Below are 17255 nucleotides of genomic sequence, written 5' to 3' on the forward strand. Positions count from 1 at the left end.
AAGTTTAGCTACTATTTTTGTAGATATTTTTTACTATAATGGGTAAAATGAACTATTTTTAGATAATTTTTGTCATTCAACTTTTTTTATTGCATTTTTTCAGTATGTCTTTGTTCACCACAAGTTTATGTTTGTTTATTTATTTGCACAATTAAAAGAAAATACATTAAAAAAAATAGCAAAGATAAATAATATAATGTGCAGGAAGAGGCAGAAAACTCAGAGAGCTTATTTGAAGCCTCCACCCAAATAGTGTTCAAATATCAAAAATGAATTAAAAAAATACTAGATTGACACATATAAAGACAATAGTTGATACTAAAAATAAAATAACATAAGAATATACAAAATTAATAATTAATATAATTACAGTTATTACATCAACAGAATTCAAAAGTACAAAATCTGAATATGATGTGTATGGACAACTACTCTATGAGTATTTAGTTGAGCATGATGAGTATATTCAGTAAAAGTAGTTAAAAGTTTTTTCAAGCATCGTTTATAACATTTTAATGATAAAAAAGTTTTTTTAGTTAAATTATATATAAGTAATACAAAACCAGCAAGGAGAAGAAAAAATAAATAAATACCAAAAAATGATAATAAAGAAATAATAATAACTAACAGTACAAACAAAAAGGAAGATAAACATAAGAAAACAAGGTAAATAAATAAATAAAAATAATAATAATTAATATTTTTAGATAAAAAAAAAACATTCTGGATGACATCTCACGACCCCCCATTTGTGTCTCGCGACCACCCAGGGGGTCCCGAACCACACTTTGGGAACCCCTGTGTTAAGGGACCAGTGCAACTTGTTGTACTGTTCAGAATCGGCTTTATTCGCCAGGTATGCTTGAACACACAAGGAATTTGACTTTAGTAAACTGTGCTCTCTTTGTACAAGGCATAAGAATAAGAATAAGAATAAGAACTACAATAAAAAATAAAATAAAAAATATAATAACAATAACCTTAGCTATAAATACAAGAAACAAAAAATAGGCTTGACTAATATGTACAGGCTAAAATAATATGATAAAGTGCAGTGGTGAGTTGCAGAGGTAGTTTTCACATTATAAAAATAGTAGTTAAATAGTACAAAAAATAGAAATATGGAATTCTGCTTGGAGAATTGTTGCATTGTGTATCTACATGTATATTCTGTAAATATAAGGATAAACAATCTGTCCATTCCTCGATACAGGAAGTGATGCTTCAGCTCCACACCCCGTCCATGTTGGAGCTCCGTTGCCTAGCAACCAACAAACTTTGAAAAGCTTGGAGAGGAAGAGGAGCCAAACACACACACCCCGGCAGGTACTGGACTCGTGTCACTACTTAGCTCTGTGATAAACACAACTATCTGGTAGAATGTCCAAGGTTACACCAAAGAAAAAGGAGTCCTCCTCCAGCAAAGTGTCGACAGAGTGAGTGTGGTTGTTCATGTTGTTCATGTTGTTAATTAGCGATGATTAAAGTCAGCTGTTGCTAACGGTCGCAGTAGCAAAGCTGCACGAGATGGGAAACAACAGTCGTTAGCAAAGAAGCTAGGAATAGATAGATATACTTTACTTCAGACCCATAGGTCCATATCAGCACAAGAGTAATATAAAGGACTATAAATAAGTAAAATACATGTCCAGCAAGAAATAAAAAGATCATATGACAACAGTTTACACTTTCATTTTGATTAAAGCATAAAAAGGCATTTGTTCCAGTGTTTCCAAAAGCAAGAAAAATACTTTGTGTCACTTAATGTGGGCTGAGTGAGCTCCCTTCAAATTTCATTTTCTGAATCAGCTAAGCGACACATACATTTATACATCAAATTTCTCAGTACAGCTTGAAATTTAGAGAAATTGTTTGATGCAAACATAAAACTTGCACTGGTCCATCTTGGTAGTTTAAGGAAAATTCGAAATGCATCAATATATGCTACCTGACCTTTTACATTTTAGCTCTACTGTAACTGCATCACAAATGGGCAGTATAAAGAGGAAGCTCTTAAAAGCTCTGTTTTAACATTATCTGTGCCATTGGAAATGTGCATGCCAGCATACTAGTCTGTGCATAAAGTTCACAACACTGTCGCTGCAGATCATCATCATCACATAAGTCATTTCTGATAATGTGCCACAGATATTTGACTTTGTCCACTACACTAAGCACTTGATCTGAGATACAGAAAGAAGAAAAGTTTTGCTTCTGATCATCCTTGGCTTTAACAATCATTATAACACTCTTTTTGCTGTTGAATACATTTTAGGTAGGTAGAAAACAGAACATTATAGAGATAGTTTCTTTCTTTCTTTCTTTCTTTCTTTCTTTCTTTCTTTTTATCAACCTATCATCTCCCCGTCACCAAGCCTTTAAAACTCAAACCAAGACAGTAAACAGGGATGTGGTGGGTTTACCCCAAACCACACAGTGCTCATCAGATAGCTAATTTTGATGCTAAATATTGACAAAAGGGAATCCCAAAATCAAATGAAGTGAACAGATTTGTGTCATCTTTGCAGCGCTGTTTCCCTAGCAGCCATGTCCTCTGAGAGCCTAGGAGGAGCATGGAGATGCAGATTCCCCATATGGCCTGAGTGGAGTGATGCAGAAGTCAACAAAGAGAAATGGGACTCAAGTAAAGGAGCCGAAGATGGAAAGACTAGCAAGAGTCACAATGCTGTAAATCTGGAGTATAAAATTATTCAAACTCTTAGGGATTATTCTTTAATTTGCCACCATCTAAATATACAACAGAAGTTCTGCAAAAATGCATTCATTGCCTCAAATCCAGCATGACTAATTTTGACATTTTATTTCTTTACATTTCTGTATTTCAAGTTCACTTTAAATACTTTTGTCTGCAGCCATTTTTTGAAGACCCTGAGGGGAAAATTTGCCTGCCTTCATCTTTGAAAGTGCACTCCTGGAAGCGGCCTACAGAGTTTGTTGTCAACAAGGTAACCTTCATGCCTCTATATTAATGATACAGTGTCTAAACTTCAGCTTGTCCAAATCTGAATACAATGACATGTCATGGTAGTTATCTATTAACACCTCACTGTGTTGTCATTTCAATAAATGTCAGGGATCCAGCACATCTTCTGCAGGGGTATGAATTATTGCATTGAACACAGATTTTGATCATGTCAAATTTAACATTTGTTGTTTTCACTTACACCTGCACTACTCCTGCCCTCCCTCCAACATCCCTGCAACAACCTAAGCGGTACCTTCCGGTCTAAAAATATGAGTCCAATGCGGTAGTGCTAAAAACATCGAGGATCTGCTTGAGTCTGGCTCCGGAAGTACCGGAAAACACATACACACCAATTCAAAAAAGACGATCTTTACAGCAGAAATAAACATGTTTACAGCCTGGTACAAAAGACGAGTGTAGTCTGGAAAGCAAATTTTTCAATTGACCCACACTGTAGGGGAGGTGAATTTTTTTTCTAATGTGATAATAATGAAAATATTGATATTACAAGTCTTCCAATGAGAGGCACAGCTGACTTGATTGACAGGCGGGATCACTGTAGCTGTTGGCTAGGAGGCTCAAAGCCCGCCTCTTTACATCACACTAGCTCGACAGCAGCAATATGGCTCCCGCCGCCGATTGGCCTCAAAACAGCGCTTCAGAAACAGATGGGTGACGTCACTGATACTACGTCCATATCTTATACAGTCCATGAACAACCCTGTAAATTGAAATCATGCACATTTTTGGATTGTGGATCTGAAAACATGACAAAAATTAAATTCCCATGCTGCTTCCCTGTAGTCTCTTGTGGTTGTGAGGCTGTATTCAACATTACTAAAAAGGCTGCAAGGGCTTAGACAGGAAAAATAATTAAACACCAAATTAAAAAAAAGAAGTACAGGTTAATAAGAAGCTGTTGGTTGCAGCCTTTACATGTATTAACATAGTGTGTTTCTCTGCCACACAGTGCGAAATGTAGTTAAGGAAATATGCTCTCTATTCGCCTCCAACAAAGTTTTAATTGCATCACTCCACTTTTCAGTTACCCTCGCTCAGTGCAGAATTGAGCAATTACTGCAGGCTTCCTGCTTTCTGAATTAGTCCTTGCACTTTCACTCAAGACGTTGAAGGCATTTCATTAATTTCATACAAGGAGAACACTTAATCACAAAAAGCCATCAGACGTGCACAGGCAGGCAACAGAAAACTCTCCCAACATCATTTTACACAAGTCTGCATTTTCTTTTCAAGTCGTTGTTATTAACTGATTGGCAATATATTTCATAGATTTGTTGTCACCTATAGCTGACGTGACAATGTGAACAAATTAAATATCCTAATACTAACACAGCAGATTTCTTTCACTACCTCCTGACCCAGTTCTTCATGTTTAATCAGTTATATCAATGAGTCTATTAACTTAATAAGGAAATATTCATCACATACACAGTGTAAAGGGGGTATCATGGAAGGGTTACACTAGTTTAGGCCCAGAATATGTAAAGAAGCATAAGTAGGTCATGTATTCATGTCTATTTTTAACAAGTGACATGATATTCTGATGCCTAGTGACGTGTGAGTGTAGAACATTCATCTATCATCTTGCTGTGTAGGTGCAAAAGGCGAATGCTCCAATCTGTGCCTGCATTGAAAAGGATGCTGTACTTTCATTTCAGAGTCCCACTGTTGTTGAAAATCAAACCTTTGACCTCATTTCCTGCAATGATCACCTGACCCGCAGTGAGGTTAGTTGAATACTTCTCTTTTACTTTTCTGTTGAAGACTGCTCTGACTTCTCGGGTGACTAGTATTGATCATCCCTTGGATGGTGTAATTTAGACGTCAGATGTGTTGACGGTTGATTGACAGGAATGAATTAGACCAGGGTAACGCGATGCCTTATTGATTCTGTGAATGATAGATCAGATAATTACTTATTCAGCCAATAGATTTAAAGATTGGCGGTGAGTTGTTACACCCATGATTACTTTTCTCCCCCCTTCCTCTCCTTCATCCTCTGCACAGCTGATGAGGTGGATCATCAGTGAGATCTATATTGTTTGGACTCTGAATAACAGCACATCTAAAGAGCAGGATGGTTGGAGACCTTGGGAGCACATCTACTCGCTGTGCAAGGTGGCAAAAGGTCATGTGCCACTCTACAACATTTATGGGAAGTATGCGGTCAGACTCTACTGGATGGTGAGCATTACCCCCACAAAAATACATCCTAGCACACAGAACATGAGACACTGTTTAGGGGATAATTCTTATTCACTTTCAGATGTCATCACTCTTTAATTTTAGAGTTTATTTGATTAGGACAATGCACATTTGAAATAGAGTGGTCTAGACCTCCTATGTTTGTAAAAGCTTCTTGATTTGTGATTTGGCACTATACAAATGAAGATTGATTGATTGATGATTTACATTAATCAACATTTTGTGTGCTTCGATGTAAATATGCCGGAATAAGCACGATAGCTAAATTTCATCCATAGTCCTAAGGCAGGTACTCACATAAAACATAAAACAACACGTCTTAAAATTACAGGATGTTACAAAACAGTTAACAGGACACTCCACGAACTGACTTCCAACAGATTTTACATACAAAATGTTTGTGACATTATAAAAACAAGATGGAAGGTGAGGTCAAAGCCCCAAGGAATGAGCATCAAGTGAGAAAACAGAAAACACATGCAATGAGTTCATGACTGGTTTGTTTTTAATGTTTAACTGTTTTTTTAAAGGTACAGTAGTTATCAAGCTCAATAATGTGAGCTGGTAGTTTATTCCAGGACTGTGTGCCTCTGACAGACACTACCATTTGGCTGAATTTGGTTTTTCGTCTCAGTACATCACAGTCCCTTCTAGTTTGTGCTCTAGTATTTATCATATTGTGTTTTTTGTAATAAATTTGAACAATGGTGGAGGGGCAAGCCCATTTACACTTTAAAAACCAGACAGATGTCAGTGTAGGTTTGAAAATGTTCAATATTTAAAATATTACACTTCCTGACTATATTGCAATGATGGAAGTTGAGAGGTTTCCTGTCTAAAATTTTGACGGTCTTCTTAAAGAGAGACTTGATGGGATGTAAAGTGCTGGCTGTTGTGTGTGACCAAGTTTTAAAACAATAGATGATATGAGAAAATATCATTGCATGCCTATAGGCTTTTGCTGACATTGAAGTGAGAAAAGGTCTTATAATAAACCTGCATGATATGAGAAAAATATACCATATGTGAAGAAGAAACACTTTCCAATATTGCAATAATGACATAATGTGTGAAAATAAAAATAGTCATGAGTGTTTATCTGCTGTAACTTCAACTCAGGACTCATCATCAATCAATGTCTGTCATCAGCTGATGACAGGAGGTTATATGCCTCTGGGAATGAATGCCAATTCCTTTGTTGTTCCAGGGAAGCCAGCATTAGTCTTACACAACTTCCAGCCAAAATGTCCTCTTCAGTTGTTAGTCCTTTACATTGGTGGTAGAAGTGCTTTTTAATTTCCTACTGGTGAGTCCCAGTTCAACAGTAGTTAGTTGATGACACAGAGGTGTCAGTCTGGCTTACTTCAGCAGTACAAAACCAGGAAACTAATGTCATTGTAACCAAAAGGTTTTAATTTTTTATTTGTATTTTTATTTTATTTTAAGAGCACCACATTCAGACAGACATCAACAGTTTTACATGGTTTTCCATCAACATGACATACAGTTTTCAAACATTTCACACAGTCTGCACGTGTCCACATCTCTCCCTCTTTTCATCATCCATCTCCAATGCAGTGCCCCCCTTCTTTTTTTCCCCTCCCCAGGGCCTCCCAAAAACAACAAAAAAACAAATTTCTCTGATAGCCAAATAACAAGAATCAAAGCAAAATATATAGGTCATGTGTTGATAAGATAAGATAAGATACTTTACTCGTCCCACAACGGGGAAATTCAGGAGTCACAGTAACAAGGTAGACAGTGCAAAAAAATATAAAGCAAACAAGAGCCTTTAAAGTAACAATTATTAAAAAGTTATTAGCAATTAAAATTAAGATTAAAGAGGGGAAAAATAAGCATATCTTACACACACACACACACACATATATATATATATATATATTGTTGGTGAAAGAGTCTGACCACTGCAGGAAGAAAAGACCTGCGGTATCTCTATAAACAGAAATAAATAACGCAAATAATAAGTTACATGTACGTTTAGGGGCGCCGGTGTCCACAGGCACTCTAGCCTGTACCCCCTCACATAGTTTCCCCCCCCTCCCGCAGATTTGTACATAAAAGTTCCCATGCCTGTATCCATTTCCGTGTATGCCGACATAGTTATCTGAGGTGCCTTAGTGGGGTCATTATTATTCATTTTTTTTAAACATTGAGAACGTTTAGAACAGGATGTATCAAACCAAAGCAAAAAGAAGAGAGAGACGGTACCTCTCCGGGGGGATGATTTAAGTTAAACAGCAATAAACATTGGTTTTATTAATGCTGTTTTATATTATCATATGGTTGACAACCTTTACCCTCATTTAAATAGTGGGAAAGCCGGTCTTCCCCTTTTATTTTCCCTGATTGGGTTGGCTGTTCTTCTGGAAGGGTACCCATTTTGACCATATCTTATTAAATCTGTCTATTTGTAAATTAATTGAGCAGGTGATTTTTTTTCCATCGTGTATATATCGTTGATTGTGTTTATCCATTCTTCTGCTGTGGGAGGGTCAGGATTCAACCATCCTCTAGTGATATTTTTCTTTGCTGTGCATATCATTATTCTGAATAGTTGGTTGTTATTATTTCCTTTTAGAGTGTTGGTTCTGCCCAGCACTGATGTTTTGAAGTTATTGGGTAACTTTGTTGGGAATATATCTTCCATTATCTCAAACAGCTTTGTCCAGAAAGAGGTTTTACATTTTTTATACAATTTCAAATTTTTTATTGTATTAGATATTCATACATATATCAATAACACGTGTTTAAAGTGAATGCTTTATCGTGCATCCCTACTTCATAATACCTCTTTGTTCGTTTTGTAGCATTTGACTTGAGGAATGAATGGCATAAGATTGCAGTGCATTGCTCATCAGACCCCATAGGATGCAGAAGATGAGAGGGGAGTGAGGAAGGAATGACGATTGGAGGGGGGGGAAGGGATGAGAAAAGCCTTATCCACTCAGAGCTCAAATCAATCAGTCTCACTGCTGCGCCAAAAGTGACTGGGCTTCATACAGTGCCCGATGAATAGATAAGGCTTAACAGGAGTCAGCTGCTTCTCAGAGAGCGAGGCTTGAGTTGGATATTTATGCCTAGTGAGACCCTAAAAGCAGTCACCATTCTGAGGAGGCTTCATCTACTGCAGTGGCATTTATATTAATTATGTGCAAACCCTGTAAGGATTGTTATACCTCTAAACAAATGTTGTCATTGCATTGGAATACATTCTACTGTTGCTTGCCCTGCTCCACAATGCGTGTTATTTGCCACAGATCTCCAAGTAGTGGACACTGCATCATTATGTCATCTCAGAGAGGGAAGTTCTTCGAGCACAAGAATTTGGGTCAGTAAGAGAGACTGAAAAAGGCCGAGCAGAGAGTGATGGCGTACTCCAACACTGTGACTCTCGCCTTGACAAACAGGCATGACACGGTTGTAGGCAGCAGTCCCCGTGCCAACCATAGCACGCTAACAGATGGTTCTTGAGATGGCATTGAGCACCCACCCCCCCAGCCCCCCCTTCACATGTCCTCGCCTCTTGTCTCTCATAGGTTACTCCTTTTCTCTCCTGCTCATATGATCTTTGCATTGTTGCACGCTGATCCTTCTTTCCTACTGTTCCTGCTTTCACACTGTTTTTCACACCCTGCACTTCACCATCCTAAAGCTCTGCCTCTCTCTCTTTCTCCTCCTTTATTCTCTCTTTCCTTGAACCTGCCTTATTTGCACTGTGCTCCACGCCATTTCTGGACACATAGAGCTCCTCCTCAGGGCTACAGTTTGAGAAGAAAGTGGAAGAACACACAAGGAAAAAAGGAGTGTTAGTCTGAGCTCACCAGTACTCCATATAGGCCTGCAGTGATTGTGCACACTGCTCTGATAGATAAGGAGAGGCACAGCTGTGAGCAGTCAGTCAGATTATCACCTGCTTGTGCTGCTTTTTCTTACAAGCAGTGTGAAACTCCCCCAGACGGCCAGTAGACAGACCACACCGCTGACAGCATGTAACACGCTCTGACACCAATCAGGATGCAAAGACGCAGGGAGAAGACAGCTCATATTATAAAAGGTGTTGCATTATGAAGCAGATCAATAGAAGAATAAGAGGTATAGGGTTACTTATTGAGTTTTTGAGGGGAAAAAATCCAGTGCTTACTGTTATAATCTGAGGCAACCTTTAAAATGGGACAAGGGCATTAACAATAAATCAGCCGTAGATGTGTCAGGATTTGATTTATGTCACTGCAAATCACATCATCCTCTCTATTACTTTAACATGTCTTCCAGCCAAAATGTGCTCACTGTTAGGTCAAACGATTCAGGGCTTTTTTCAGGCCCCTTTTCAGGGAAAATCCATCAAAATCAGAGCAACTTGATGACAAAGGAGAACTTGCTTTCTGTGTTTAAATTCTTTGTGTTCTTTTTTTCCTCTTAAAAACATCAACACAAATCCCTTGTATGTGTAAACATACTTATCAAAAAACCTAATTCTGATTCCACTTGATGGCATAGAAGGACATTACATCCTTTTGGGGTCCAGAATACTAAAATCTAAGCACAGAGGGAGGAGATAAGTAAGGGAAGGTGTATGTTATGTCCTGACAGGACAAGCAGGACCCCAACCCCTGAAGCAACTAAAGCTCAAAACAAGTTGACATAAAATAATGATCTTTTACTTTATTGATTCAAAAATTATTTATGTATACAGCTGAAAAAGAAATCCCCACAGACGCTTCCATGGCAACAAATTCTTATCAGCCTACTTGGAGATGACTCAACATTAAACTACAGATTTTGCATGGATTGCAGGACAGGATCCAATATTATAACATCCTCCATGTTGTTAAGCCTTCCCATTAAGAATGTAAACTAGCATCTTTGCCACAGTGTCAACAGGCAGAGGTGATATGTACCTAGGGATGGGTACCAAATTCGGTACTTTTATAGGTACCGACCAAATTCCGTACGAAAACGTAAAATCAAACGGTACCATGTTTCGGTACCTGAACGCATCCCTGTGACTGTGAGGGAGTGGAAGAGTAGGTGCTTTTCCACACTTTCGCCCTGTAATAAAGTCAGAGACTGACTGGGTGGACGTCTCTGCTCTCTGCATCTGCGCGGGAGCGCGCCAAACGGAGCCTGCAGCTGACGGGCGCGTGCACTCACCGCGAGGCAGAACTTCATGAGGATTAAGTTTATTTTCTACAGTCTATGGTTGAGACTGACCCTCTCGCTCCGACTACCTAACCCCGTTTATAACCATTCCTGTGTGCGTGAATGCCCAACAAGTAAGCTGTGTGTCCTGTTATTATAAAGAGACGGAGAACTGACCTTTTCCCTTCCGCAGGCATTCATATGTGTTACTTGATAAACTCCCGAAAGAGCAATTAGACGCCACGAGCACGTGTCAGCTAATATATCTAATCACCTATATAATCTTGTTTCTGTTTAAATTAAACAATTTTTTTTTTATTAATATTTATTACTACATAAAAACACAAAAGTACCGAAAATTGGTACCATTGAGTACCGGTACCGATTTCCAGGTGCTGGGTATCAGTACCGTATCGGTTCAAATGTGAAAGGTACCCATCCCTATATGTACCCGATATGTAGATTGATTTAATATGGTCTGTGTGATCAGATTTTCCCTAGCATCGACTTTGCTGTTGAGAATTGATCACTGTTGTGAATGGGGAACAAAACAACGGCAACGATCGAAGTTTCCACGTTTCTGAGCGACCATTTAATCAATGGTAAGCTGAAGTAAAACAGGGTATTTTATTTGTATATTTTAGTCAATGTAGTACTATTTCTGACATGGCTGCTGTGCATGGACCGATGTAAACAACTCCACATGTGGTTGACACAGATAGCGAACCAGCTAAGCTTTTACAAGGAGACACTTTTATTCTGACATACTGGTGATAGAGTGGTCTTAAGGAGAAGATTAATAGTTGGTGTCAAGACTGGACAATGAATTAGCAGTTTAAAGTGACTAACATGGTGTAGCAGAGGATGTTGGAGGGTCACGAGAGCCCCAACCGTAAATTTTCTCCTCATACCCCCAGGGTTTCTGTCAGGTGATACGAATACCGCTAATTCTAAAGAGAGGAACAATAAACAACCCGTGCTGCAGCGTCGTTGTACTACACTCCTTTTTGCGCCCCAGGCTTGCGCACTGGTCACGTCACTGAAAACTGAATACTTAGCATGGAGCTTATAAATGTCTAACTCATAAAGGGGACATTCATTAAATCCAGTTTGATAAAAACTGCTAATCTAATCAATCAATCAATCAATCAATCAATCAATCAATCAATCAATCAATCAATCTTTATTTGTAGATGCGCCAAATCACAACAAATGAACACTTACAAACATAGCAGGTCTAGACACTACTCTATGTTAAATTATTAACAAAGACCCAACACCAAGACAGCATATCTGATTTGATTTTGATTTGATGTTTTTATTTCGAACATGTAAAAGTAAAATAGAAAAAAAAACATACAATTTAAAAAGAAGAAATAGTCATACAAAAACCCAAATCAATCAATTGCATTAGCAAGCTCTGAAACATTTTACTTTACTTGTGCGAAAAGGAGTAGGATGTTAAAACGTATGTAATCCCACCCCATTATTCATTATTCATATCTTGCCTTATCTTAATCCACCATGAGCATTGCACATCGCAGTATTTAGCTAGTTACAGCGGACTACAAAGAACTTCCTTTAAACAGGCAGAAACCTTGAGCAGAACCAGACTCATGTTAGACAGACATCTGCCTTGACCGAGATGGGGTTGGAAAGAGGGACAGAGGAGAATGAGATAGAGAGCAATGATAGTGATGAGACGAATATTAGTAGTAGTAATCAAAGATAATCTAATTTCCTAGGTGCTTGGATTGTCACAGCATATTTGATTGTTCACACTCACTCACTCATTGAATCTCCCTATATGCACTGAGTCTTCCCCCTTTTCTTTCAGGGTTGTTGGAGAAAGATAACGGTGGATGATTCCATGCCATTTGACGAAGAAAACAACTTGCTTCTCCCTGCCTCCACCTGTCAGTCAGAGCTGTGGCCAGCGTTGTTGGCTAAGGCTCTCATTAAAATGGCCAACACAAAGTGAGTTACTGCAACTTACTGCAACAGAGCCTCTATGATCATCTCAGTAATCCTCCAAGGTGCTGAGCAAACCTGCTTACAGGTGTTTAACTATGCAGCCTGACTTTAATAAAACCACTGTAACAGCACACACTAATAGGGTAACTTAATTCAAATCACATTATTGGTCCCAGAGGGAAACTGTAGAATAGAAGAGATAGGCACATAGAATAGTAGAGATAACATAATACAGGAAAAGAAGTCTATATAAAATGCCTAATGAGGTGAAATACACCATCTAAAGCTCCAGCACCTGCAGGGCCCCCGCAGAGTGTCTTTTGCTGACTCAGCCAAACCTTCACCTGACATAATCTCTGCCTCCGGCTGTGCTGAATTTGGTGACAGACAGATGATGTGCGTTTCTTCTTCGCTGGGGCAACATGGCGTGTGCAAAAGGTGGCTGTTGCCTACTGTCTACAGAAGGTTGAGGTATAAATGTTTCATCCCTGACAGGAAACACAGGAGCCGCTCTCCTGATGAATCATTTATAATTTGTAGTGGAAGGTCTTCGGACTGAAGTGGCACCAAACTTTGTCCAGATGTGTGCAGGGGCTCCTCTGGATGGCAGTGGTCCTTTTTTATTGAAAAAAAAGTGGAATTTGAAGCATTTTTTTTCCCCTTTGGTGCTGAGTAGCTTTTTTTTTTGGTGGTGATGAATGTTGTCATTACTAAAGTTGTATCAATTAAACCTCTTGTCCATGGACTAAACTGGTTGGCCACAGGATCCCAAAAGGACCAATTAGAGCTGCTGCAGACATCAATTTCAGCTGAATATTTTGTGAAAAGAATACCTGCACTCTCACGCTCCTCAAAGTCAGTTCCAGAGACTTACATAATAGTTGAAACAGACATGAGACAGAATTGTGACTGTAGTGGAGCTTAAGCTAAGACTGTATGCTCGACTTCAATCAGTTACACAGACAATAGCAACAGTGCAAGCTGGCTACACATGTATCTTAATTCGATAGGGTCATTATTTGTAATCCTTCACAACATAATGGTAAAATAAAGACCATAAACAGGACAAAGTGATATCCACATTTGTTCTCTTTGCCTTGCCAACAGCATCGAGTGTACAAATTTATTGGTTTTTAAATCTCTTAATGGTTTCGGTTCTTCTTATTTATCATATTTGCTTTTATCATATGTAGCCAGTGAGAGCCCTCAGGTCTTCAGGTAGTGGACTTTTAATTGTACCAAAAGTAAGAACTAAGGCCCACGGTGAGGCAGCTTTTTATTATCATGGCCCACGCCTGTGGAACACCCTACCTGAGGATCTGAGGGCTGCACAGAGCATAATTATTTTTAAAAGCAAACTCAAGACCGAGCTTTTTAGTCTCGCTTTTAACTGAGTTTTATTTTTATTCTGAACAGTTTTATTTATTTATTTATTTATTTATTTATTTATTTATTTATTAATTAATTAATTTATTTATTTATTATCTAGTTCAAATTTTAGTCACTTTTATTCTACTTTATTTTTTTCATGTACTTATTTATTTATTTTAACCATAGCATCTTATGTTCTTTTAATGGTTTATTATTTTAGTGTTTTATTATCTTAGAAATGTATTTTATTTTGGTGATTTTAATTTCCTGTGTTGAGTTTTAACATCTTATTTTACCTCCAGTGTTTCCTCATTAAGATATCATGAGAGCGTTTCCTCAGTTCGTTCAGCAACTTCTTTTTTATTTTTTATCTATTTATTTTATTTGTATTGTTTTTATTACTATTGTTGCATATATTGTGTTCTTAACCTTAGGATTGTGGAGTGGGTTTGGGGTCGGGGCTGGGGGTGGGATCTTTTTCTTAATTTATTCTGTTTTAAGTTGTTTTTATGTACAGCACATTATTTTACAATGTCATTGTATGAAAAGTGCTTTATGAATAAAGTCTGATTGATTGATTGATTGATTGATTGATTGACTGAAGTGCAACCACTTCATAACCAAATATAGTGTGACCAATTTTTCAAGTGTGTTTTTGCATCAGTGCCACTATGGATGATGAGTCTCTGTGTTGTTGCATCATTTCTAAAACGGTTTTCTGTGTCTGTTCTCTAGTGCCGTGTCAGAGGTCTGCGGGGAGATGGGTGATTTCACCTTTATCCACATCCTCACCGGCTGGCTCCCAGAAATTAGTCCCTTAAAGTAAGATCCTCTTTGGTCTGTTGTCTTCTATTTCTGTATGTCTTTCTTTTTTTGGATGTTATGCTTGTTGTTACCCCCTCAAGCTGTAGGACTGACAGTCTCCTCCTTTGCTTTTATTTTTCCACAAAAAAAAATGAAGAGTTACAAACTATCTAATCTTTTGTGTTTTTCATCAATGAAGTCTGTGGCGTTGAATGCACACACAGAACCTGACAAGCTGCAGTTCTTTACGGAGGGGGTGTTGCAGATTGAGGGATCTCAGCTTGTCACTGATTGAACCTTAATAGAGCACAGCTATTTGGATTGGATTAGAGGAGTGTTAATTTACATAGCGCAGCAGGTATGCTTGTGTTTCTGGGTTACCTGTGGAATCCATCAACATTTACTGAGCATGGTTGTGTGTTTGTGAGGTGTGTGTGTTCCAGATTGATTCAGGTCCTATGTGTGTGCACCTGCTGACAGTTTTTTTTGGTAACAGCATTCACTCCTATTTAACAAAAAAAGAGCAATGCTTGTAAGGAAAAAAAATCTGTTAAAGGCAGGATTAACTGTGGTTTCAGGCAGGGACTAATGGCCCTGTAGGGATAGAAATCTTGAGATGTTCATTATACCCCAACACACACACTTACCACCTGCCTTTTGCTTTAAACTGCATCTGAAGTTGTACATTAATTTTCAAAAGACGAACATTAAAAAGTTTTGCTCTGGTGCATCATCACCACCTTCTGCCCCTGCTTTCCACAGCTAGCAAACTAACTACATAGAGGAACACTTTTTCAAGGTTGTCTGATTTGCAAGACTTCTTGCGTCTCTCGTGGGGTTACACTGGCAAAAACATTAAGGATTTGTTCAGTTGATTCTGGGAGTTTCAGTTTACTTTAAAGAGGTATCTATTGGGGTGCTGCTGACCTAGCAGTTTAAGTGTGCGCCACATATACAGAGACTACAGTCTGCATCGCAGTGGTCGCAGGTTCGACTCCCGGGCTCCGCCGCTTGCTGCATGTCTTACCCCACTCTCTGCTCCCCACATTTCCTGTCTCTCTCTCCAGCTGTACATTAAAGGCAGAAATGCCAAAAAACATGACTTTAAAAAAAAATCTCTACTATTCCAATCTTAACTAATATGTCATTGTTCTTTTAAAATGATTTAATACACTATGTCAAGCTCTTTAAATTAACTTTTTGTGTGGAATGTGTTGTGATAAGCTTAGCTTGCACTCTCTAAAAAAAACATGTGGCAGAGTACAGAAGAGATTGAATATTGTGATATATTTTCTGGTGAGACAGAAATGCTGATGCAAGGACCCCAGCCTATTTTATTGCAGACAGAAAAGAGTAGAGCAACAGAAACAAGAACTGACTCAGAACAAATACAGAGTGCAACAGTAGACCTAATCTGATGTCTGAGCAGTGGTGGAACTGCATGTGTAAGAAAATATCGAAATCAGTGCAGCAGAAAAGTTTTGGATCAGTAGACCCTTTTGTCTCTGTTGGAATACAAAATAAATTGTTTGTTTAATCTCAGATATTACCAACAAGATTAATAGGCAACATAAATTAACACTACAAATATGATGAGATATTGATTCAATACATGAAGGCGATTGGCTGAGTTATGTTAACACTGATAGGGCTAACAGTGGCGTATAATAAGATATTCTCTAACAAAAAGATCGTTAAAATTCATGTGATACTAATAACAAGCCTATATTCAATCAATCAAGCTTTATTTATATAGCATCTTCCATACAAATCAAATGTAACCAAAAGTGCTTTACAGCGATTGAAAAACAAGAAAGAAGCAGAAGTAAAACAATGGCCAGACATATTAGGGGGAAATAATAATAATGATAATAATAATAATAATTATTATTATTATTATTATTATTAATAAAATAACATAAAATGAAATAGAGACTAATGCACAGCAACAATAAAATATGTGTAATTAAAGTAAGTTAAAGCATCAAAATTAAGAATACAAATAGTTCAAATAAATAGATTTAAAAAGGGTAAGGATAAGAGTTGAAAATAAAACTAAGGCTAAAAATATCAATAAAACTAAGTAGATAAATAAAATAAATCAATGAATAAATAAATAAAAATATAATAAGGTTAACAGTTAAAATTACTAAAATAGTAAAGCAACATTTAGATCAATATTAGAGTAAAAGTTAAGTAATAAAATTGTTAAACCCTCCATAAAAGCCAGCCTGAAGAAATACGTTTTTAGTTTAGGTTTAAAAGTCTCAATTTCTCTGTCAGCTCCTCTCAGTTATATATTGCAGTTGGCTCAAACACAATGAATCCACCTGTAACTTGTCTTAACCATAATCCTAATTTCTACTCCACTCAGGTCTGCATACCTGGGAAATACCTGGGATTTCTTGCAAGAGACCATCCCCATATTCACACAACCAGATGAGAGTGTGCCAGAGACAAAGCCCCAGGCTGCAGATCCAGCATCAGGGAGACAATCCTGCCTTAATGACAGCGGGAGTCTGCTGCAAGAGCCAGAAATAAGTGAAGGTCTGAAGGGTGCCACTGTCAAACACACATTGCCACACAGCAAAACACATAATTATGCACACATGCATACCCCGGAAACATACATCTCAATTACACACTCTGCTTGCACATTTAATTGAGCGAGTCAATTAAATCAATCATCCATTAGATTGGGATCACTGGCATGCATGTGATACTTAACTACAGC

The 17255-nt window shown here is 37.9% G+C and overlaps 1 protein-coding gene across 6 annotated transcripts in view; it reads left to right on the forward strand.

Annotated features, from left to right (window-relative positions):
* The first annotated feature begins 1207 nt into the window (after positions 1 to 1207).
* The window catches only part of adgb (androglobin), a 59764-nt gene continuing 43716 nt past the window's right edge, over positions 1208 to 17255 (forward strand). For 2 of the 6 annotated variants that reach the window (XM_034699189.1, XM_034699190.1), the window contains exons 1-8: positions 1208 to 1326; positions 2529 to 2688; positions 2874 to 2966; positions 4666 to 4734; positions 5015 to 5191; positions 12210 to 12349; positions 14453 to 14539; positions 16896 to 17068. In XM_034699189.1, coding sequence (XP_034555080.1) covers positions 2548 to 2688; positions 2874 to 2966; positions 4666 to 4734; positions 5015 to 5191; positions 12210 to 12349; positions 14453 to 14539; positions 16896 to 17068 — 880 coding nt within the window. In that variant the 5' untranslated portion in view covers positions 1208 to 1326; positions 2529 to 2547. Of the gene's footprint in view, positions 1437 to 2528; positions 2689 to 2873; positions 2967 to 4665; positions 4735 to 5014; positions 5192 to 12209; positions 12350 to 14452; positions 14540 to 16895; positions 17069 to 17255 lie in introns of all 6 variants that reach the window. The other 4 variants (XR_004633515.1, XR_004633514.1, XM_034699187.1 and 1 more) reach the window with 2 other exon arrangements.

Source organism: Notolabrus celidotus, chromosome 13 (assembly GCF_009762535.1).
Source record: "Notolabrus celidotus isolate fNotCel1 chromosome 13, fNotCel1.pri, whole genome shotgun sequence".
NCBI lineage: Eukaryota > Metazoa > Chordata > Actinopteri > Labriformes > Labridae > Notolabrus > Notolabrus celidotus.